Raw genomic sequence first — 23,440 nt, forward strand, 5'->3', positions numbered from 1 at the left:
CTAACAAAAACCATGTTTTATTTTGTTAAAGGCTCCATAGCGAACCCTCATAACTGCTGCGGAGATCAAGGGCTTAAGCCCAATCCTTCTTGGAATTGCCCTTTCTCCAGATCATCAGAACATCCGCTGTTAGGCAGGATAAAATCTTCTGTGCTTTGCTGCCAGGGCCAGCCCGTAACTGCCCCAGGCCTCAGCAGATGCTTCCATTAAGGTTACTCCACGATTGTCCATGGCGGTGATTTTAGCTGCTTCCTATGGAATGTTTTGCACAGGCTGATCCTGGGGACAAGACACCGAGCTCGCGGGACCCGGGCTCTGAGCTGATGGCTGCCGGCAGAGATGTTGTAACTGTCCACACACCCACACCCCACATGCTCGCCCCACTGCCCAGCAGTGTCCACGTGACAGCCATGTACGCATCAGCTGGGGCTGTCTGGATCAGAGCCCGCCCTAGAGTCATGGGGTCAGCGGGGGAGAAAGGGCTCAGAGTTCACTCCAGTCTCGGCCACTGCCACTGTTTCATTGTGGCCGTTCTCCGCCCCCCCCCCCCCCCGAGAGGCGCTGTGTGCCCACATGCACCCTGTGGGGGGTGGGAGCAGGGGGCCTGGCATGGGCCCACCTTTAATTGAAGGGCTCTGGTGGGGTTTCATTATCTCCTTTTGAAGGTGGGGTGTGTAGCCAGTGGGGTTCCCCACAGTCTGCTCCTCCCCAGGCCTAGCGTCTTCTGGGGTTTATCGTCTGTCCAGCCTCATATGATCCCACCCCGAGGCCCAGTAGGGTCCCATCTCTGGCGTGAGGCTCCCAGAAGCTGCCCGCCCACCCTGCTGGGGGTGGGGGGGGGGCACAGGGAATCACCAAGAGGGATTTGCCCAAAGTCCAGTGGTAGAGCTGGGGATGGAACCCAGGAGTCCTGATTCTAGTCCCTGCTCTAAAGGCTCTCCTTCTCACAGCAAAGGGATGGAACCCAGGAGTCCTGCCTCCCCTGCCACATCTGCAAGGTCTCTTTCCCTGTAGACCCAGCTCCTCAGTGGGGCAAAGGGGAGGGGCTTGTAGCTGCTTGGAGAATCCAGCTGGCCCTGAATACTCGCCTGCTGAGCTGGGAATCCCCTGGGGGTGTCGCCTGAGGGGCAGGGTGCTGGGGGGGCGGGGTTCTGGTTTGTCACCTCCCCTTCTCCCCCAGATACCAACACTACTGTGGGGCTTCTTTGAGCTCCTTGCTAGGAGCTGATTTGGAGGCCACATGGCTCAGGGATGTGGAGGCAGGGAAGTTGCTGCCCTGGGTCTCCTTTAGGGGGAGTGGGGGTGACTAGTGGTTAGAGCAGAGGGGCCTGAGTCAGGACCCCCCAGCTTCCAGCCCCTGCACGTTCCATATGCAACCCTGAGTGTCGCTTCCCTGCCCTGTGCCTCAGTTTCCCCAAATGCCTCCAGAACCGCAGCTAGGGAAGGTACTAGAGAAATGTAAACTCTTGTTGTAATGTGTGCAAATTAGGTGCTGCCTCTGGGCTCCTGGCAGGTTGTCAAAGCACCCCTCTGCATCACACAAATTGTTACCCTTCCCCACTGCCGCCCCCGCCCCCTCCCACACATATACACACAGTATAGCAAGGCAAATATATAAGTTAAAGACAAAAAAAACCAAAAAAGCCACCAGCCCTTGCTTGTGTGCCTGAACGGGTTAATACTACTCCAGCCAAGTTTCCTCTTTTAAAACCACGGGGCTGGGGGCCTGGCAGAGGGAACAGGAGGTTTCATGATCACTAGGATGGCTGGTGCAATTGGTGGAGAGAAACCAGCACAGAAGCCTGACTGGGGGTGGGGAGCAGGCTGGAAAATTACCGGCAGCCCTGGTAAATGCTCTAACAGCTTCCTCCTCTTCCCCTCCCGCAGACAGCTCTGTGAGGGGCTGCTCTGCCGGCACTCATCTAGGAGCAGCTGAAAGCTCTCATGCTAAAGCCCTCAAAGCCCATGGCCCACTGATCTCCATCCCCTGCCCCGGTGCCTACCCCCCGGCTGGCGGTTTTGCCACCCGGAAAGCCCGGTTTCAGCGGTTGCCACTGCCATCAGCGTGGTGATGGGGCCTGGGCCTGCTTCCCCTGCTCGCAGGCCTTGTCTCTCTGCCAGAGGTGTGCCAGGGTTCGGCTGAGCCCCGCTCAGTGCCATGGACCCGGCAGGTCGCTGCTCGAATGACTGACACGCCAGCGCCCCCCGCTGGAGTGTCTCAAAGCGCTCTGCGGCCGTGAGCGACCCGCGCCTGGCACATCCACCCTGTGATGCGACTTGGGGGGATCCCAGTTGTACAGACGGGACCCTGAAGCCGGATCTACCCCAGGGAGGCGGCGGTCGTGTCGGCCGTTGTACCGGCAGTGTGCTGTCCGCAACGCTGCGCTTCTACCAGCATAGCGGACTGCAGCCCCCCAAGCGAAAGGAGTGATGGCGGGGACGGTGTGTGGCTTGCTTAAGGTCAAAGATTAGGAGAGCTAGGGATAGAACCCAGGAGTCCTGGCTCCCAGACCCCGCTCCCCTCCTGGACCTGGGAATAGAACCCAGGAGTCCTGATTCCCAGACCCCCACACAACTCACTCACTAGCCCCCACTCCCCGCCCAGAACGGGGAATAGAACCAGTCCCTGCTGTGGCCCACTACACCCAACTCCTTCCCCCCACGCTGCCAGGATATTTGCTGGCTCTTGTATCTTTCGAGAGAAACCAATGGAAATGCCTGGTTGGGTGAGTCCAAGAGCAGTGAAAGCAACCCCACTTCCCATACGCGCACCCCATTCCTTCTCCAGGCCCCTCCAGGGCCATTAACCAGCAGCTGCCCACTGAAGCTTTCTTGCAGGCCAGTTTTCCAGATGCTGAGGGCTTGCGTGCCGTGAAATCCGAGCCCGTGAGTTCACCCTGCTTGCTGGGGGAGCATGGTCTCCCCAACTTTAACCCGCCCCCCCCCGGTGCTGAGCTCACTTCCTGAGCCTGACCATGCACGCTGTGTCCTGGGCAGACCACATGTGCCAGCTCCCCACCCCTGCTTGGGAAGCCCGTTGACAGCAGCTGTCCGGGGTGCCCTGGGTGCGTAGATCAGAACCCAGGGCACAGTTCCGCCCTTCCTCCGGGGCGGGGCAGGTCAGCGCTCCAGCTGCTGGGACTTTGATGCCCCGGGGGATCAGGGGAATTCCAGATCTCCCTGATAAGCTGGAGGCTTATTGTGGATGGTGCGGGAAGGGCAAAGCTCCTTTCTCAGAAACGTGGCCAGCGTGCCAAGGATTCCCGGCCTTGTCTCACATCTGGCGCGGTGCCTTCAGGGGTGGGGGGAGAGCCAGCTTGGGGCAGCTGGGCACTGTTCTGACTTCTCCACGCCTGGCTTTGCCAGTTCCCCTCACTCCTGCCCCCAGCCCCCTCTGCCACGTTGCAAGGGGTACCTGAAAGCCAGATTGGCATTCGTCATCCCAGGGCGTTCTCAGTAACGCAGATCAGCGCCCCCCCCCCCCCGTCCCTTCCCGTCAGCCCTGCCATGCGCCTCTCCAGCGACATGCAGGGAGATTCAGCTCCCCCCTCCTCCCCTGGCTCCTACCCAGCCTGTCCCCCTGAACTGTCCCCCAGTAACAGGACCATCTGCCCCCACTTGGGAGCACCCCCCTGTGCAGCCACCTGGAGGTGTCTTGGTTCCCTGTTTGCTCAGTTCATGCTGATCCATTGACTTGGAAATCCTTCTGTAAGTGGTGCCCCTGCCCCGAGTGCCTCTCTGGGGAAAGGTTTCAGAGGAGCAGCCGGGTTAGTCTGTATTCGCAAAAAGAACAGGAGGACTTGTGGCACCTTAGAGACTAACCAATTTATTTGAGCATGAGCTTTCGTGAAAACTGAATGCATCCGATGAAGTGAGCTGTAGCTCATGAAAGCATATGCTCAAATAAATTGGCTAGTCTCTAAGGTGCCACACGTCCCCCTTCTCTGGGGAAACTGGCCCCACTGGTGAGATCATCTCTGTGTGGAGCTTGGACGCTGAAAGGCACAGCCCATGGGTGTCTGGCCGTGCACCGGCTGAGTCGGGCGACGGGCTTTGGCTAGTTTGGCTTCGGGAAGGGGGTGGAGGGGGGCTTCTTGTTGATGCCCCTGCTGCAGCGGCTACCTTCCCCCCCGACCAAGAGCTGGTGTGATCGTGGGAGCCAGGTGGATGGGCTGGGTCTGCGCCAATCCCAGGGCGCTGGCAGTGCTGGCGGTCAAAGCCGTGCTCAGCAGGCGTGGGCAGAGAGGCAAGGGTGGGTGAAGCTGCATTAGCCCCATTTTGCAGAGCGGGAAACTGAGGTTAACAGCCTGGGGCCAGGGTCCCCAGCTGGCACAAATGGTCAGAGCTCCGTTGACGTCAAGGAGATTACGCTGATTTATGCCCTCCCAGGAGCTGACCCCCTGATTCTCAAGGCGCCTGCAGCTGCTATTGATGGTCTGGCTGTCGGGAGTTTGGCCCAGGGCTGCGGAGGGAATCTGCCCCGGTGTACGGCAGGAGAGGGTCGCCCTTGGGGGATGGACAGGGACAGCTATGCTGGCCTGCCCTGTGACTGCAGGGATCGCTGTAGCAGGGAACCCACCGTGCGGAGACACGGCTCATGCTGGTTTTGCCGGCGTATTTTGCGCTGGTTCGGCGGACGAACTCTGCCGGCAGAAGCGTTGTCGGGCAGTATCACTGTCTCTGCATTGGGGCTTTAGCTGGGCTAGAAAGGTCTTAAAAATCCCCTCCCTAAGTGACGTCTTGCTGCTGACAGTAGTTTCTAGCGTCCGACCTGGCCTGCGTCAGAACTGTGATGTAACCCGCGTGTCCTGGCTTCCCGGTCCCTGGGCTCCCATCCCCATCTCTCGTCTGGCCGCCGCTCGGCAGACAAAGCCGGCAGTCTGGCCACCTCCCCACAGGCTACCTGTGATGGTAGGAAGAGTTTGATCTAAAAGCTTTTGCTGCCCCTCTTGGAACAGGGGGAAATCCAGACCCAGATGCTTTCCTGTCTCTCTCCCCTTTCTCGGGGGGGATGCTACCTAATGGCACCCTAGGTTGCTCTGCAGCACGTCTGCCCCCGACCCAAAGAGGGCAGGGAGAGCAGCTGAGTTGCTGGGCCGCGGTGGGAGTGGGAAGGAGACCCGTCTCTGTGTCTCACTCTGTCCCTCTCCCTGTCCCCCCGCCAGGTACAGCCTGTACGCCCGCACCAGGCTGGGCTACCTGTTCTACAGGCGGCAGATGAAGAAAGCCCGGGAGCGGTATCCACATGGCCACTCGATTCCCCAGCCTGTGATGTTCAGCGGTGAGTCCTAGCTGCTTCTGGGGCTCCCTCCCTTTCCTCTCTTCTGGAGCCCGTTCTCACTCATCCCACAAGTCTGGGGCCCAGGCTGGGGTGCCAGGGTAGCACACCCTGTGAGAGGGTGGGTCTCTAACCCCCCTCTAGCAGCTGATGCACGAGAGGGTAACAGTCTACTACAGCCACCAGCCAGTGGAGTTCCTCCTTTAGCTCAGGCGGCAGAGCCTCGTGATTTTAGTGCTGAAGGTGCCGGGTTCCCTTGCAGGGGGAACGAGGGGTAGTTACGCTAACACGTGGATCCAGGTTCGGGTTGGGCCGGGGTCTGGGGGTCTAACTGGGCACGAGGAGCTGACAGCCCCTGAATCCCGTGAGCCGCTCCAGCAGTAACTTGGGCCTCGTCTGATCAAAACTCTCCAATTCCGCTGCCCTTGGCCCGTGGGCCGGATCAGGACAAACGTTGCGGGGTCAGAGTCTGAGCGGGGTAGTCCCCGGACCCTTGGGGCTGCCTGGGGTTTGGGGCTGTGGCTCAGAGCCCCTTTCTCAGCTGCTTGTCTGTCTGCCCTGTTACCCCAGGGGTAAAGATCCTGCCGATCCCCGTGCTATCCAACAACTATAGCTACCTGGTCATCGACACCCACTCCAACGCTGCTGCTGCCATTGACCCCTCAGACCCCCTGGCCGTGCAGGTGAGAACTCCTCCCCCGCCCTCCGGGCTGTGAAATTGACCAGGGGATCGATCCACTGAGACGCGCAGGGTGTCCCTGATGCTGAGGGGCGGGGAGAGGGGACCCGCCCCCTTTCACCATCCCGTGGCCACGGGGGAGGGAAGGGGGCTAGTGCCTGAGCTGCTCTTGGTGCCACCTCTTCCTGCCCACTCTCGTCCCTGTACCCTGCGGATCTGCCGGATTTCTGCCAGCAGCACCGACCTTTCCCTGCTGGGCTGCCTGTCCCACCCTTCCTGGCGTCGGGGGGCAGCAGTTGGGGGGTGGGCGTCGGACAAAGAAGATCAGGCACCCAGCCTCGCTGCAAGGGGCAAACCAGCCCTGGCCCCCCTGCTGCCCTGCTCTTCAAAGGCCCCCGCGGCCAAGGGCCCAGCCCCCTCTTTCCTGCCGCCCGAAGCTGCCAGCCCTTTGTTGCCTGTTTGTTCCGCGGCTGGGGGGGCCAGAGACTCCAGGGAGCCCGCTAGGCACTTGGCTGTTGCTATTGATTTTGCAGGGAAGGTGGTGCCATATACCATGGTGATGCGTGAAAGGCTAAACCGCTGAGAGAGAGCAGGAGCTGGATGCGTGAAAGGCTAAACCGCTGAGAGAGAGCAGGAGCTGCGTGTGTGTGGCTGGTAGAGGGGGGAGGAGAGGAAGAGAGAGCGAACAGGGAGATATGCAGCATGGGGGGAGGCCACAGAAAGGAAATGCAGCAGTCCCTTGTTTGGTGGGCGGGGAATCCCAGCTCCTAAAATACCCCTCCACCAATGGAACTGCCCTCCGTGACTGTGTGCAAATCCAGCCGCACCCTGTCACAATCCTGTGCTCGGGCGTTGTGTGCCCCCCCCCCCCAAGTTGCAGTGGGGAGGCAGGGAGCATAAGACCACAGGGCTGGGGTAGGACCAAGGCTCCATGCCTGTCTCCAAGCCCCACGCTGTGGTCACGCAGAATTTCGCAAGTGGGGTGGAACGCTGCTCCCACAGCTGCACAGAGCGAAGGAGAATCCCCTTAAGATCATAGCGCTATAGGGCCCATGACACAGGTGAGCAGTTCTGAATCCAGTCAGCAGAGGGCAGCGGTGCGTGCACTGTCTCATTACGACCTGCTTTACGGAGAACTTGGCTTCCCCTTTTAACCTCATCATGGCCCGTCCTAGCGACAGGAGATCGCAGCAGCTGGTGCGTCAGCCTCTCGGTGGCCCCGTCTCTGACATAGGGGACGCTTTGCCCGATGGGCATCAAGATGGCACCCAGGGTGGTCAATACAAACCAACTGCTGGCTCCACTCTGGTGTGCCCGGCCGGTTGGCTCTGCACCCACCAGTGGTGCCTGCCGCGCCCTCCCTGAGAGCAGCTGGCCCCTCTGCACGCTGCCAGGACGTGCCAGGCTCCAAACCTGGGAGCAGGGCTGAGTCACTCGGGGGAACCTCCTGGGGAGGAGGGGAGGGGAGTTCTCTGGGGAGAGTTCAAACTTGCAGAGCCTAAGCCGCTGCCTGCCCCCCCTTTCCCCCCCAGCATGTGGGAGGAGATCAGCCACCATGCATGCAGATCGCTACTACATTGGCCTGGGTTCTTTTTAACCCCTCGTTGCCTGGAGCTCACTTAGCGGCAAGAGCAATGAATCCCAGGCCGGGGAATGAACTTGGAGGGGGGCCTGCCCTGGGGGCTGGCAGGAAGCAGCAGGGGGGAGGAGGGGAAACAAGGCAGAGACAGAGGAAGAGCAGCTGCTGCACGGAAATAACTGCTTCTCCCAGTGTGGGGCCTGTGCTGGGCATGGGGGAGCCTTCCCAGAATTCCCCAGCTGCGCATGGGCCAGCAGGACAGGACTGACTCTAGTGGAGCCCTCCCCACCTGCCCAGCTGGGGAAGCAGCCAGTGCATGAGCTGGCTCCGCTTCCCTGCAACACCACCCCCCCCAACACACACACACACACACACAGAGTAAAAAGCGTGCCTGCCCCTCCCTGCTTGTGAAACTGTGTGCGTAGTAAAACCTCCTGGGGCAGGAAATGGCTCCGCTGAGCTAAAGATGAAAGCGGAGGGGGGCCAAATTTGCAGACAATACAAAACTATTCAAGATCGTGAAGCCCAGAGCAGCCTGCCAGGGCGGAGTTCCAAAGGGATCTCCCCAAACTGGGCGACGCAGTGGCAGATGAAATTCAGCGTTGCAAAAGGCAAAGTCGTGCACGTTGGAAAGCAGAATCCCAGCTAGCCGGACAAAATGATGGGTCTAAAGTAGCTGCTACCGCTCAAGAAAGAGATCGGGGGGGGGGTCAGTGCGGAGAGCTCTCTGAGAACACCCACTCCATGTGCAGCGGCCGTCACAAAAGCAAGCAATGTTAGGAACCATTAGGAAAGGGGATAGATGTGACGACAGAAAATATCATGTTGCCTCTGTATAAATCCACGGGACGCCCGCACCTTGAATACTTTTCAGAGTAACAGCCGTGTTAGTCTGTATTCGCAAAAAGAAAAGGAGTACTTGTGGCACTTTAGAGACTAACCAATTTATTTGAGCATGAGCTTTCGTAAGCTACAGCTCACTTCATCGGATGCATACTGTGGAAAGTACAGAAGATCTTTTTATACATACAAAGCATGAAAAAATGGGTGTTTACCACTACAAAAGGTTTTCTCTCCCCCCACCCCACTCTCCTGCTGGTAATAGCTTATCTAAAGTGATCACTCTCCTTACAATGTGTATGATAATCAAGGTGGGCCATTTCCAGCACAAATCCAGGGTTTAACAAGAACGTGGGGCGGGGGACGGGACGGGACGGGACGGGACAAGGGCTAAGTCATTATGCAAGGTAACCTATTTCCCCTTGTTTTTTCCTACCCCCCCCCCCCCCACGTTCTTGTTAAACCCTGGATTTGTGCTGGAAATGGCCCACCTTGATTATCATACACATTGTAAGGAGAGTGATCATTTTAGATAAGCTATTACCAGCAGGAGAGTGGGGTGGGGGGAGAGAAAACCTTTTGTAGTGGTAAACCCCCATTTTGTCATGCTTTGTGTGTATAAAAAGATCTTCTATACTTTCCACAGTATGCATCCGATGAAGTGAGCTGTAGCTCACGAAAGCTTATGCTCAAATAAATTGGTTAGTCTCTAAGGTGCCACAAGTCCTCCTTTTCTTTTTACCTTGAATACTGCGTGCGGATCTGGTCGCCTGATCTCGAAAAGGATACACTGGAATTGGGAATAGGTCCGGGGGGGCCACAGAAACAAGTAGGGGGTAGAACGGCTTCCGTACCAGGAGGGAGTGCAAAGTCTGCCACTGTTCAGTTTAGGAAAAAGACAAGGAAGGGGGGAGATGAGGGAGGTCTATAAAATCATGGCGGGTGCGGAGAAAGTGACCAGGGCAGTGTTATTTACCCCTTTGCAGAACACGAGAACCAAGGGTCACCCAATGAAATTAGCTGGCAGCAGGTTTAAAACAAACGTAAGGAAGTGCTTTCGCACAACGCCCAGTCAGCCCGTGGAACTCCTTGCTGGGGGATGTTGTGAAGGCCGAGGCTATAACTGGGTTAAAAAAAGAACTAGATAAGTTCCTGGAGGACAGGTCCAGCAGTGGCTATTAGCCAAGATGGTCAAGGATGCAACCATAGGCCCCGACTTCGTCTGGCGCCGGTGGGTGCTCGACCCCCCGCACCACCTCGCCCCGCCCTGCCCTGACTCCACCCCGTCCCCTCCTGACCCCATTCCAACCCCTTCTCCAAAGTCTCCGCCCCCTCCCTGCCCCTATTCCGACTCCTTCCCCAAATCCCCACCCCGCCTTCTCCCCTGAGCGCGCCGCGTTCCCGACTCCCTCCCGGAGGTGGCTACAGCTGTTTGGTGGCGGCAAGTGCTGGGAGGTAGGCGGAGGAGCGGGGACGCTGCGCGCTCAGGGGAGGGGGTGGGGCGGGGAGCTTGGCTGCCGGTGGGTGCAGAGCACTCAATAATTTTTCCCCATGGGTGCTCCAGCCCCGGAGCACCCACGGAGTCGACGCCCATGGACGCAACCCCCTGCTCTAGGTATCCCTAAGCCTCTGACTGTCAAAGGCTGGGCGTGGAGGACGGGATGGCTCACTCGATGATTGCCTGGTCTGGTCACTCCCTCTAGAGCACCTGGCACCGGCAGTGGTCAGAGACGGGATCCTGGGTTAGATGGACCATTGCTCTGCCCCAGTATGGCCACGCCGATGTTGTTGAGCCAGCGCGTCCCTGGGGATTACTGGGGCAGGCCGTGTGTGCTGGAGAATTGGGGTCCTGACCCCTGCCAGGGCCTGGGAGGGATCTGTGCTGCCGTGAGGAGCCCTGGCTTTGCATCCTGCCCCCTGCCTGCCCGGCTGGCCGGGCATGGGATACTTAGCCCTCGGGCGGTCCCGGGTTCGAGTCTCACCCATCATTGCAGGGGGGCAGCTGTGGGATCTGGGGGCAGTTCCTTTGCACCGTGGAGATAGGTCAGAGCGACTGGAGGGTGCAGCAGTGGGGAGCCCGGGCCCCCCAATATCAACAGCTTCCTCGCCAATTCTAGGCCTGAATCAAATCACATGGCTGCCAGATTGGGGGAGGTGCTGGCTGGCTGGTCACCTCCTCTCCCATGTCTGTCCCCCAGTTGATTGGTGCAGCCCACCCCACCAGACAGCTCCCTGTTTCTTTAGCCACTGGGGTGGGCTGGGGGCAGAGCCTGTGGTCAGGCTGGGGCTGCTGCTCACGCTCTCTCTTCTTCCAGGCAGCCATCGAGAAGGAGGGGGTGACGCTGGAGGCCATCCTGTGCACCCACAAACACTGGTAAGGGGGCTGCTCCGGGGGACAGGGGTGCAGGACGGGGTTGGGGGCCAACTTCCTGCCTAGGGCAGGTCATTGCCCTTCGGGGGTGGGGCTGTGCTGGGAGGGAGGCAAAGGATGTGGGGAGCCCAGGGCTGCGGCTACGGGTGGGATTGAGAGGAAGGGCCCTGCCCTGCCGTGTCCGGCTGCCATGTGGAAGTGATGGGCAGTGCCGGAACAGGGGGAGGGGCTGGGGGGGTCGGTGGAGCTGAGGGGAGCCCATCATGAAAGTCCCTTGTTAGCAGGGGGAGGAGGGAATCCTGGCCTTGCTCTGGCCTTCGGGCTCCCGTCTTCCCTGGCCCAGCCCCCCGGGGAGCCCCTTCCTTTCCCGGCCTTGGACTGCTGCCTGCAGCTGGGGAGGGGGCTCCCGGGGCCGGCGGTGCCCTTAAAATCTGCCCCCCAGTCCTGGCCGCTGTTGAGGGGCCTCCCTGGACCGTGGGTTTGGTAGGTCTCCGGCCAGTTCCCAGGGGACAATGGTCCGTCTCTGAACCCCACAGCCAGCCCCGTCGTTAACCACACTCAAGAGGCCAAGGCTGGGGCTCCCCGGTCGGTCTGTGGCCCGGGGGCGGGAGCTGGCAGGAGGGCTAAAGAGACGTGGCCCCCGAACCGTGTAGCTTGGCTGCAGTATCGGCTCTGGCCTGGCCGATCCTGCCCCCGCGCCAGCCCTGGGGGAAGACGGGTCTCTCACCAGTTGCTTCTTTCCTTCCTTTTGCCCCCTCCCAACACCGGCCCCTTTCCCTGCCCCCTTCCAGGCTCCCCCAGGTGGGTGAGCCGTGCAGCTGGGTTAACCCAGCCTAGGCCAGGGACCCTGGAACTCCCCTCCCCGCTTCCATCCTCGCTGGCCGGTTCATTTCAACCACCTGCTCCCCTTGTCCCCGCCACCACAAGGGCACCCCCCAGCCCCTCCTCTCACCCCCCTGCCACCTCCGTGAACTCGGCTCTGATCCGGGTTGGCCCTGACCTAGCCCCCGCCCCCAGTGCTGTCCCCAGGGACTGTGGTGGCTTTGATCTCAGAGGGGGGGCAGGGGGCTGTAGCAAAAGCCACGTTCGCTTCCTGAAAGGCAGCGGTTTAGCGTGGGCTGTGCCCTGCCTTATCTCTCCCCAGCACATGTGGCTGGGCCGGATAAGGGGCGGGGGCTGGGAATATGGGGGGATGGGGGATGCGAGGGGATGGCCCCGAGCCAGAGCAGCCCGGAAAAAGCGGGTAAGTGTGTGCAGAGGAGAGCGTGATCGCCCAGGGGGACGGCCCCCTGAGTTTGGGGCGGTTGCAGATGGGCGCAGGGGAGCCTGGGAGGGGTGCCCTGCAGGGAATGATTGTGCCCTGGCAGAGGGGGCTGGATGGGCCCCAAGAGGCCTGCCGTTCTGCCCTCATGTCCCCCCACCCCACCCCCAGCGGCCCTCCACCCCACCCACCCACACACCAGGGCGAGTCCCTGCTGGGGATGCCTGGAGTCTGGCCTCCGAATGAGAAGCCTCACAGAGTGGAGCAAACAGGGATTGTCTGGGGGTGGGGAGGTGTCCCCTCCCCGTCCCCCCCAAAGCATGGAGCACCCTGTTCTCCTGGGAATTGGGGCGGCTGAACGGGGATGGGCTGTTAAAGGAGGGGGGCAGGGCCCTGTGCCTGGTGGGGGGGCCCTGAGTAGATGTCCTCCTCCCAGGTAGCACGGATGGGGGGGTTGGTCAGCAGTGGGAGAAAGTTGGGGTGCCAGTGGAAGCCAGGGAGGGTTTTAGCATCTGGTGGGGGAGGGGAAGGGAAGGCACAAAAACTACCCCCTTGCCCCGCCCCTCCTCTGAGGCCCTGCCCCCATTCACCCCATCCCCCCCTTTCTCTGTCGCTCACTCTTCCCACCGGGCTGGATGCGGGGGCTGGGGTGCGGGTGGGGTGGGGGCAGGGATGAGGGATTTGGAGTGCAGGAGGGGGCTCCGTGCTGGGGCTGAGGGGTTCAGAGTGTGGGAGGGGGCTCTGGGCTGGGGTGCGGGGGGTTTGAGGGCTCTGGCTGGTGGTGCAGTGTCTGGGGTGGGGCTGGGAATGAGGGGTTTGGGCTGCAGGAGGGGGCTCCAGGCTGAGGCAGTGGGTTGGGGTGCGAGAGGGGTGCGGGCTCTGGGATGGGGCCAGGGATGAGGGGCTAGGGGTGCAGGAGGAAGCTCCGGGCTGGGGGGGGGGAGCCAAGAGGTTTGGAGTATGGGAGGGGGCTCCAGGCTGGGGCAGGGGGTTGGGGTGTAGGAGGAGGTACAAGCTCTGGGCTGGAGGGTTCTGGGGTGGGGCCAGAAATGAGGGGTTCAGGGAGTGGGAGGGGACTCCAGGCAGGGTGGTGGGGGGAGCTGACAGTCTCTCGTGCAGAGATCACAGCGGTGGGGGCGTGAGGGTGGGGGGCTCGGCTGGGGGTAGGAGCGCCTGGTGGGGGGAGCTGACAGTCTCTCGTGCAGGGATCACAGTGGGGGCGGGGGGCTCGGCTGGTAGGGGGAGCTGACAGTCTCTCGTGCAGAGATCACAGTGGGGGGGGCGGGGGGCTCAGCTGGTGGGGGGAGCTGACAGTCTCTGGTGCAGGGATCACGGGGGGGCGGGGGGCTCGGCTGGCGGGGGGAGCTGACAGTCTCTCGTGCAGGGATCACGGGGGAGCGGGGGGCTCGGCTGGCGGGGGGAGCTGACAGTCTCTCGCGCAGGGATCACGGGGGGACGGGGGGCTCGGCTGGCGGGGGAGCTGACCGTCTCTCGTGCAGGGATCACGGGGGAGCCGGGGGCTCGGCTGGCGGGGGGAGCTGACAGTCTCTCGCGCAGGGATCACGGGGGGACGGGGGGCTCGGCTGGCGGGGGGAGCTGACAGTCTCTCTCGCGCAGGGATCACGGGGGGGCGGGGGGCTCGGCTGGTGGGGGGATCTGACCGTCTCTCGTGCAGGGATCACGGGGGGGCGGGGGGCTCGGCTGGCGGGGGAGCTGACCGTCTCTCGTGCAGGGATCACGGGGGAGCGGGGGGCTCGGCTGGCGGGGGGAGCTGACCGTCTCTCGTGCAGGGATCACGGGGGGACGGGGGGCTCGGCTGGCGGGGGGAGCTGACAGTCTCTCTCGCGCAGGGATCACGGGGGGGCGGGGGGCTCGGCTGGCGGGGGGATCTGACCGTCTCTCGTGCAGGGATCACGGGGGAGCTGGGGGCTCGGCTGGCGGGGGGAGCTGACAGTCTCTCTCGTGCAGGGATCACGGGGGAGCGGGGGGCTCGGCTGGCGGGGGGAGCTGACAGTCTCTCTCGCGCAGGGATCACGGGGGGGCGGGGGGCTCGGCTGGCGGGGGAGCTGACCGTCTCTCGTGCAGGGATCACGGGGGAGCGGGGGGCTCGGCTGGCGGGGGGAGCTGACAGTCTCTCTCGTGCAGGGATCACAGCGGGGGGAACATGGCGCTGAGACGGCGTTACGGCTCCTGCAGGGTGTATGGCAGTGCCTGCGATGCCATCCCGGAGCTCACCAAGTAAGCGGTGCTGGGTCCCTGGCCGGGGACTGGAGGGGCGCATGCCCACAGGGTCTGGGACTCCACCCCAGGCCTCCCCTACCCTCCGGGGCGAGCGGGCAGCACGGTCTTCATAGCCCTGCTTCGTCACCGCCTTCTCTCCTGCGTCTGCCCCTCGGGATGGTGACGGGGCCATGCGTCCCCTGGGAGCTGGGCTGAGCCCTGCCAAACTCATGTCACGTGTGGGCCGATCTGCGGCCAGTGCATGGATGGTCACTGCTGGCCTAGCCTTCGCGGCTGAGGCCTGTCCGCAGGGCGGGCCGGGGGCATCCCCCGGTCAGGGGATCAGCCTGGCCCCAGAGTCCAGAGCAATCCATCTGGCTTCCACACCCTGCCAGAGCATCCTCCCAGGGCCCTAACAGCCTCCTGTCCTGCCCCCGTGCAGCCCCCTCTCGGATAAGGAGACCGTCACCGTGGGACAGCTGCGCTTCAAGGCTCTCTTCACCCCGGGGCACACCGTGGGGCACATGGTCTACGTGCTGGACGGGAAGCCCTTCGAGGGGCCGGCCTGCCTCTTCTCTGGAGACCTCCTCTTCCTCTCGGGCTGCGGTGAGCTGGGCTCCTTTGGTTCTGTCTATGGTAACTGCCCTGCAGGGGGGAGGCACAGCTCATTGGGGGGGGTTGGGCCCACCTGCTTCCTCCCTTCACTCTTCAGGATGAACAAGATGTGGCTGGCACGAGGTCGGGCTTCCCTAAGCTTCCCTGTTCCTCCCCAGAGGGGGCTGCATTTTAGTGTTGGGGGAAAGGAGGGGCCGGGGCATTGTTTTTTGTCAGGGACTAACAGCCCCACTAACCAGCCCTCAGTTGCTCTTTGGTTCCTTCCCCCGACCTCCCTCTGCCCCACGTCACTCTGGGGACAGTGGGGTCTGCGCCCCGTTGGCAGCATCGGGGGCGAAACTTAGGTCCTCTGGCTCTAGAAGCTCCTGTCTCTGCCCCTGGATCTCGGGGGGGCGCTCCCCCTCCGCAGCAGCAGTAGAGAGTCCATTATCCTCTGGGGGCTGGGGCCGCTCACAGACGCTTTGCGGAGCAAGGTGTGAGAGGGGGTGGGGCGGCCTGTGGAGTTCGGGCACTGCTGGCATGGTGGTGGGTGGGGGCTGCAAGACCCTGCCGTGGGGCCTGGGTTGTAAACACCCCACGTGAGAGAGGGGCAAGCGAAACAGCTCCTCATGGGGGGAGGGGGTTGGCCCTTGGCCTGCGACCCAGGTTGGGTCTGACCTAGACCTGCAAGGAGGGGAAGGAGTCCCCGCTTCTGGGCCTGGGCCCACTTGGCGCCAAAGCACGGCCGGGGTCTCATCCGTGAGCCTGGTATCCGTCCACGGCCGAGGGGCAGGTTGGGGGCGAGGCTGGGGCAGAATAGGGAACGGAGCCCTGCGGTGCGTGGGGCTCCCGGTGTGTGGGGACCGCCATCCCCTCCCCGGTAACATGTGGTCCCCCGGTCTTGCAGGGCGGATATTCGAGGGGACGCCGGAAACCATGCTGACCTCTCTGGACACAGCTGCGGACCTGGCAGAGGACACGCTGCTCTGGCCAGGTGAGCGCCCCCTGCCAGGCTGCAGGCTCGAGGGTGGGGTTTGTGGGGCAGGGAAAGGGGGGGAGCAGAGGCCGGGGGAATCCCCCGATCTCCGTGTCCCGCTGCACAGGGGCCGCGCTGCAGGGGCAGGAGCGCAGCCTGGCCGCTGTGGGAGACGAGGGTGAGGGGTCGCTGCACCAGGTGAGGGTCCCCGCTCGGCTGCATCGGCAAAGCGCCGGGGAGGGGGGCGCAAGGCAGCCTGCGGCACTGACCTAGACCTGCAAGGAGGGGAAGGAGTCCCCGCTCCTGGGCCTGGGCCCACTTGGTGCCAAAGCACGGCCGGGGTCTCAGCCGTGAGCCTGGTATCCGTCCACGGCCGAGGGGCAGGTTGGGGGCGAGGCTGGGGCAGAACGGGGCGGGCTGCTGCTGGGTGGGATTGAGGGCAGCGTTCCCGCACGTTTCTTACGTCCATGTGCGGAGTGAATGTGACACATCACCTCCGTATCAGTGCACATAACAAAAGGCATAGGCTGGGGTAGGATGCGGGCTCTGGGGTGGGACTGGGGATGAGGGGTTTGGGGTGTGGGAGGGGGCTCAGGGCGAGGGCAGAGGGTTGGGGTGCGGGGGGGGATGCGGGCTCTGAGGTGGGACTGGGGATGAAGGGTTTGGGGTGTGGGAGGGGGCTCAGGGTGGGGGCAGAGGGTTGGGCTGTGGGGGGGATGCGGGCTCTGGGGTGAGACTGGGGATGAAGGGTTTGGGGTGTGGGAGGGGGCTCAGGGCTGGGGTGCGGGCTCTGGGGTGGGGCCAGGGATGATGGGTGTGGGGTGCAGGCTGCCCTGGGCTGTGGTGGGGAGAGAAGACTCCCCCCCCAGCCCTCTCTTGCAGCAGCAGCTTGGGGCTGGGGGAGGGGTGCCTCCCCCTGGGCACGCCAGCTCCAGCAGGCCTGGCCCGAGCCCAGGGTGGGGCTCCTCTCCCCTGGTCCTGGCAAGTCCGGGGCAGGACCATGGTGGGGCTGGTGGGGAGAGGCTCCTCTCCCTGTCGCTGACCTGAGCCCCTGCGTGGGGCTCAATAGGCAGCTGCCCGGCCACACAGTGTAGAGGGAACTTGGGTTGAGGGGCATCGCGGCTGCTTCTGACCTTCCTGCTCTGTCCAGAGCTCTGGTTTCCTTGGCTCCATGCCCCTCACCCGTCTCTAGCCGATCTGCTGGCCCCTTGGCTGCCCCACCCAGCCACCCTGGAGGGAAGCAGGTGATGGTCCCATAAGGCAGAAGCCCGGCGAGGGGCCGGCACAGGCGGGAATAGAACCCAGGCCGCCTGGCTCCCTGCTGGGTGCTTGGCTCACCAGTCCGTGCTCTTAACTGGAGCCCTAGCCCGGGCCAGCCCCCTCCCCCCCGTTCACTGCCCTCTCTGCTCCCCAAGGACACGAATATGCCCTGGACTGCCTGACGTTTGCCAGCCTGCTGGAGCTGGAGAACCCCGTGCTGGAGCAGAAGCTGCAGTGGGTGAATCAGCAGCGGCTGGAGAAGAGGAGCACGGTGAGTGCCGGTGGGGGAGTGCGCCCGGGCCTTGGCATCCGGTGCAGGTGCCCCTCGCACGGGGCCCGGTTCCGCTTTCCTGGCTCTTCCCCCCTCTCTCTCTCCCTGCGCCGGGGCTGGGAAACACCTGGCCGGAAGCTGGTGCTGCTTCCCCTGCTGCTCGGATCCAGCTGCTTCCTAGCCTGGCGGCAGGGGGCGGGGGGCACAGGCTGGTTTGAATTCACACCCGCCCCGCAGGAACCCAAAGGGAATCGGGTGCTGGGGCAAGGCCAGGAGAATGGCTGTCTGGGGTCGGCTGTATGTTGCACTATATTAATCTGTCACCATGCGGCCGGCTGCCTGCAAAATCCAGCATTTGAAGGGTTATGCTTGGCAAGCAGGGGCCAGGTCCCTTTGCCCCCATGGTCCCTGCCTCATTCACTGAAGGCCCCCCACCCCCAAGCTGCTCCCCATGCATTTGCAGCTCGCTGGATAGCCATAACCCGTAGGGCACAGGCCACAGCAGTGTCCACTCCCTCTGCACCCCTAAACACCCTCCCTGTACCCCATTAATGTGTCTTGACCCTATTGGGGCCACTGTTAAGGGCAGACAGTCTCTGCACTGGGCCCCCGAGTAATTCCATTCCACCTTCCTAAATTCGCCTCACAGGGTTTCATCTGCACTTGGGGTCTGTCTTGGCTTCCCATCCTAACCCCGCTGGAGCTTGCTGCTGTTGCTGTTATATACGGCTGCCACACCCCACCGCAGAGGCAGCCGCATTTGAGTAATCTCTTGTGTTTATACAGCCCTGTTAGGGGGCTTATTCCTTCACCCACTTACTTCCCTGGTCCTTCTCGCATGAACAGAGAGCAACAATACCCGAAGTCCAAAGGTGCAAACAATTCGATGTTTATTGGGGTGAACTTCCAGCAAGCATGATTCCAGTTTCCTTCCTTAGTATCCTCCTTCCCAGCTCTGACACCACAAAGCCTTACACCTGTGTCCCTGTTCCCATTCCTGCCCTTAGCCAAACATGATTCCAACTTCCTTACTCCCATTCCCTGTTCCCATTTCCCCCTTTAACAAAACATGATTCCAATTTTCTTACCCCCATTCCCTGTTCCCATCTCACACACCCACACCCACACCCAGTCACTTCCTCATTGACTACAGATTATATAGTAAAACTTGAGTTCTGCTTAGCTATACCTTAACCAATCATTTTCCTGAAATTTAACTAACCAATCCTAACATATTGTAACATGATTATGTAACCAATTATATCCCACCACCTTAATTAGTTTACACCCAGCAAAATTAATTATACAGTAGACAGGAACAATCACAGAACCAGACAGAGATTATACAGACAAACAACAGCAAAGTGGGAACTATAATGACAAAACAATACAGAAGTGAGGATTTCACATCCCAGCTATTGATAAGTGAGTTCTTGCCGGACAGGATGCTATCAAACTAAGTTTCCTTTTACATTTTCTAGGCACTTCCCTTTCTCTGGAGGTGATAGGAATACAATCCTGTCCTGATAGTGCCTAACAGCCCAATAGCACCTTATTTCAATGTGACTAGTTTGGAATGGGAGGAGGTGACCGTTCGCTTCCCAGCTTATGGCTGCCTCTGCTGCTTAGCCAAAGGCCTGAGCCTAAGCACAGGGCCACAAACTGTCACAGTAAGAGAAGGCCCTTACACCGGCAGACAGTGATTTCTTTCTTTTATACCTCTATCACTAGCCAAGTGATAAGAATACACCTAAATTCTTAGAGTATAGGCCTTTACAGACAGGCCTGAATATCTATATCCTAACAAGCCCCAGGCACAATGGAGTGCTGTGGTTACGACAATCCAAATAGTAAAGGGAAATAGCTTTGAAACTGGTTTATAGGAGCCGGTCTCTAGGTAAAAGGAGCTGGAGAAGTTATGGATTTTGGATGCAAACAGGCTGCAGGCTCGGTGCCCCTTCTGGGGATTATGCCATGCAGTGTGCGTTGCCTCTTTCATGCTGGGATCTGGAGTCTCAACGGGCTGCAGCTCTGCGCGGGGCGCGTCGGAGGCCATGGTCCGCTGTACGCGTGCTGACCTGTCGCCGTCTCTCCCCGCCCCAGTGCCCCTCCACCATCGGCGAGGAGAAGGAATACAACCCGTTCCTGCGGACCCACTGCCGGGAGCTGCACCGGGCCCTGGGGCTGCAGCGGCTGAGTGGCGAGGACTGGGACAGCTTCCGGGCGCGGGTGCTGAAGGAGGTGCGGTGCCGCAAGGACGTCTACAAGGCCAAGTAGCCCCCTGGCAGGGCGACGGGAGGGCTCTGCCCCATGAGCAGCCTCCCGAAGGCGCGTGACCTTCCCTGTTGGGGTGGGGAGTGTCTGGCTGGGAAAGGGTCTCACCCCCTCAGAGCGATGGGGCGGGTTCGTGAGCCGGGAACGCCTCCTCCCTGTGGATAAAGGCGGGTTCAGCTGGCATCCCCCCCATCCTGCCCCGCCCTGCTGTCTCAAGAGGGCTCGTCTCCAGACAAAGTGGATCCTTGCTGGTGGACAGAAGAATGGGGGGCAGGTGGTAAAATCCAGGATGACACCCCCCCCCCCAACCCACCCCCAGGAGGCGTCTGACTCCACATGGTGCCAGCATGCTGCTGACCTCTGATTGCCGCTGGCTGCTGGGGATGAATAGCTAGGGGGCGGGAGCGGGGCGTTGGCAAGGGTGCCCGGGAAAGCTTTTCCAGGGAGCAGGGCTGTGACTTTGTTTCTCTGGGGGACCGGACTGTGGCTGGTGGAAGTGCAGGCCCAGGGGTTAGCCTGTGAAGTGCACATGGTCTCTCCAGTACAGGCTCGCAGCCTGAGGAAATGCAGATCCCTCACGCAGTGCCCGGTCCCGAGCCAAGCTGGCAGCCCAGCGTGTGGGGAGGGGCGCTGCCCGAGGCGGCATCGGGGACAGCGCCGCGACTGGTCTGTCGGTTATCTCCTCTGCGTCCTGTCCCAGCCGGCCCCGCTTTCGGGGCCCCGCTGACTCCTCCGTGAGCTCACGCCCGCCCCCGCCCGCTGGCTGGGAGAGACCAGGATGAACCACGACAAAAGCACCAGCCGGGGGCGCCGCTGCACGGACTCCAGCTCTGATATTGGACGGAAACACACACACACACACACACCCCCGGCGCTGAACGTTCCTGGCAGCCGCCTTCTCCCTGCAGCACGGGGACGGGCACAGCCGTGCTGGCAGGGATCAAGGATGAAGCTGTGCCATTGGCCTGCCCCCCCGGCCGGCTGGTGGCTTCCCTTCAGGTCTGTGTGTTAACTTTGGTGGTGGTGGTGGTGGTTCCCCGATTGAAGCAAGACCTGCTCCATGCAACTGGGGTGTGGGGAGTGTGTGTGTGTGGAGGGGGGTGGAGTGTGTCTGTGTTTTGGGGGTTACGTCCTAAAGGATTTTCTGGTCCCCAGTCCAAGCACAAGGATCCTGTGAGTTTCTAGCACAGCTCGCCAGCCTGGTGATGGTTCTACGCCTGCCCCCTTTGCTCTGGAGGTCGTTGGGGGCTGGGAGAAACACACCCCTCCCTTCAGAGCCCACGGGGGCCCCTTCGGAACCACGCCAAACCCCTGGGGCAGAGCAGCCTGCCTCCTTAGCAGCCCCAGCTGAGGGAGCAAGAAACCTGCCTTGCATTCGAACCCAGCCTGCAGGCCCCAGTGGCTTTAAATCAGGGCCGAGTGTGAAACGTTCCCTGGGAAACTTCAAACCCTCGCCCGTTGAGGGTTTTGCATTTTGATTGAACTTGTGATGGTGAATCCATTTAGGGCCATGAGACCCAGCCTGCTTCCTCCCCCTGACTGCGCCCATTTGCCCTTCTCGGAAGACGAGAATGCAGGGGTGTCCAGCCCCATTGCAAAGGCAGTGAATTTTAAAACCCCTGTAAGGAAACTAACCTGTGAAATTTGCTGCTGGGAGATCACCGTGAAACCAAGAGCTTAGCAGGGTGGATGGCCAAGGGTCAGCCATTCCTGGGGCTGAGAACAGCCACAATTACACGGGGTGGGGCACAATGCTGGGTCTCTCAGGCCATGAGCCAACCTCAAGCTGCCGGGGTTAGGGGAAACTTCCTCCAAGCGCACATTGTCCCCAAATTTTCCACTGGGGGAGTTCTTCCTTCTTCTGAAGCAGCTGGTCCTGGTGACTGTTAGAGACAGGATACCGGGCTTGGGCAACCAGAGTGGAAACTAGTGTGGATGCTTGCTTGGGGTGAAATTGTGGGCCCATTGGAATCTGTTATCATTGGCTTCAGTGGGGCCAGGCCTCCATGGTCCCCTTGTTTACGATGGACCCCAAAAAGGGATCCATCTAGTAAACCAAACCTCTTCAGAGGGGAAGGGCCAGAAAAGAACCAAGGAAATCTAACCTGCAATGTTCTTATCCGTATAAATGTCTGACCCTGTATTGAATCCTGGAAAGCTCTTGGTCTCGATGCTGTCTTGTGGCAATGAGTTCCACTGGCTACATAGATCAAAGGAAATACTTTTTCGCACAATGCACCGGGTTACATTTGCTGCCCTTCACTTTCAATGAACGCAATGTATAAGAGGATGCACAAGGGTTTTGTATTAGGAGAGAATGGGCGGTGTTCAACAAGTGGGGGTGAATTCACCTGTCATCCAGGGAACAAAGAGCACCCCCCGCTTAGCATTTGGATAGACAGGCCCAGGGCCTAGTTATAAACAACTTTGTCCCCATGGAGGCTGCAGTGGGGGATAAATGTTTGCAGACACATGCTTTTAAGTGTGCAGCGCATGATGGAGGTTGGTTGTTTGCAGGGGTGTTTCTCTGGAGAGGGGCTGGAAAAGGGGAGTTTAAGGTGGATTTAGTGCATTGAACTGACCTGGTTATTTGAAAAGCCACATCGTAGGGGCTGAAGGGGCAACGCCAGCGGGTGAGGGGACAGGACGTTTCGGGGCTTGGAGGTTCTCATTAATGTCAGATGTTACCAATAGCTCACTCTCCCTGTCTGCAAGTGGGGAGGTAGCTAAGTCAGGTGAGTGGAGGACAGAGAGCCAGGAGGGATAGCTCAGTGGTTCGAGCATTGGCCTGCTAAACCCAGGGTTGTGAGTTCAATCCTTGAGGGGGTCATTTAGGGATCTGGGGCAAAAATTGGGGACTGGTCCTGCTTTGAGCAGGGGGTTGGACTAGATGACCTCCTGAGGTCCCTTCCAACCCATTCTCTGGGTTCTATTCCTGGCTCTGGGGTCTAGTAGTTAGAGGAGGGGGTTGAGGGACTGGGAGTCAAGACTCCTGGGTTCTATTCCTGGCTTTACCATTGATTCCCTGTAGAGCTAGTCACTTCCCACTTCGGTACCTCAGTTTTCCCCACCGCTGAAATCATGATCCTACTTCCCAGTCTCCCAGGGAAGTCACGAGTTCATGACTCCGTGTGAAGGGTTTTGGAGACGTAAAAGCCCTACGCTCTGTAAGCACTAAGCGGAGCTGGGTCAGGATGTGGGTTTCTCCATTGGGTTCTGGTGACTCTACCTTTGCTCTTGGGGTTTATATCGTTATCGACACTCCCTTGATAAAAATGCAGCCACATCGGGGAGGGAAACATGGTCTAGTGGCCAGAGGACAGGACAGTGGGGTTCCTTTCCCAGGTCTTGCTGGGTGACCTTGGACAGGTCGCAGCACTTTGTGCCTCAGTTTCCCCATCCGTGAAATAGGGCAACTACCTCCTGACAGTGGTTGTGGGGCTCCCTGTGGGCTGGGCAGCGCCGCAGAAGCACAGTGTTAGAGATGATACACTAGGTCAGGATTTATTCAGTCTGTTTTTTTCCCCCCCTCCCTTTCTCTTATGCTTGGAAATAGATCGCCACTAACGATTCCAAACTGTGAGGCTTAGCTGAGCCAGGCAGCACTGGAGACAGCGGGTGTGGAGTAGGTCAGGAGGCAGGTTTCAGCTGACCCCCTTTGCTCCCGGCGCTCAGAGATGGGCTGGGATTGTGACGCCTCTTGTATTCAGTGTTCAGTGTTCGCTGTGGATTGTAAAAATGCCAGTAAAGCAACCCTTCAGTTTTACTGTTTCGTGTGATTGGCCTGTCAAGACACAGGGAACTTTGTGCTCATGACAGCGAGGGAGTAATAGCACC

The 23,440-nt window shown here is 60.6% G+C and overlaps 1 protein-coding gene across 2 annotated transcripts in view; it reads left to right on the forward strand.

The window, feature by feature from the left end:
• The window catches only part of LOC125644596 (putative thioesterase PNKD), a 34,802-nt gene extending 11,433 nt beyond the window's left edge, over positions 1-23,369 (forward strand). The window contains exons 2-10 of one of the 2 annotated variants that reach the window (XM_048868768.2): positions 5,166-5,281; positions 5,849-5,961; positions 10,692-10,750; positions 14,154-14,246; positions 14,671-14,834; positions 15,730-15,816; positions 17,214-17,329; positions 19,433-19,570; positions 20,146-23,369. In XM_048868768.2, coding sequence (XP_048724725.1) covers positions 5,166-5,281; positions 5,849-5,961; positions 10,692-10,750; positions 14,154-14,246; positions 14,671-14,834; positions 15,730-15,816; positions 17,214-17,329; positions 19,433-19,570; positions 20,146-20,163 — 904 coding nt within the window. In that variant the 3' untranslated portion in view covers positions 20,164-23,369. Of the gene's footprint in view, positions 1-5,165; positions 5,282-5,848; positions 5,962-10,691; positions 10,751-14,153; positions 14,247-14,670; positions 14,835-15,729; positions 15,817-17,213; positions 17,330-19,432 lie in introns of both variants that reach the window. The other variant, XM_048868766.2, reaches the window with a different exon arrangement.
• The last annotated feature ends 71 nt before the right edge of the window (positions 23,370-23,440 follow it).

Source organism: Caretta caretta, chromosome 11 (assembly GCF_965140235.1).
Source record: "Caretta caretta isolate rCarCar2 chromosome 11, rCarCar1.hap1, whole genome shotgun sequence".
Lineage (NCBI taxonomy): Eukaryota > Metazoa > Chordata > Testudines > Cheloniidae > Caretta > Caretta caretta.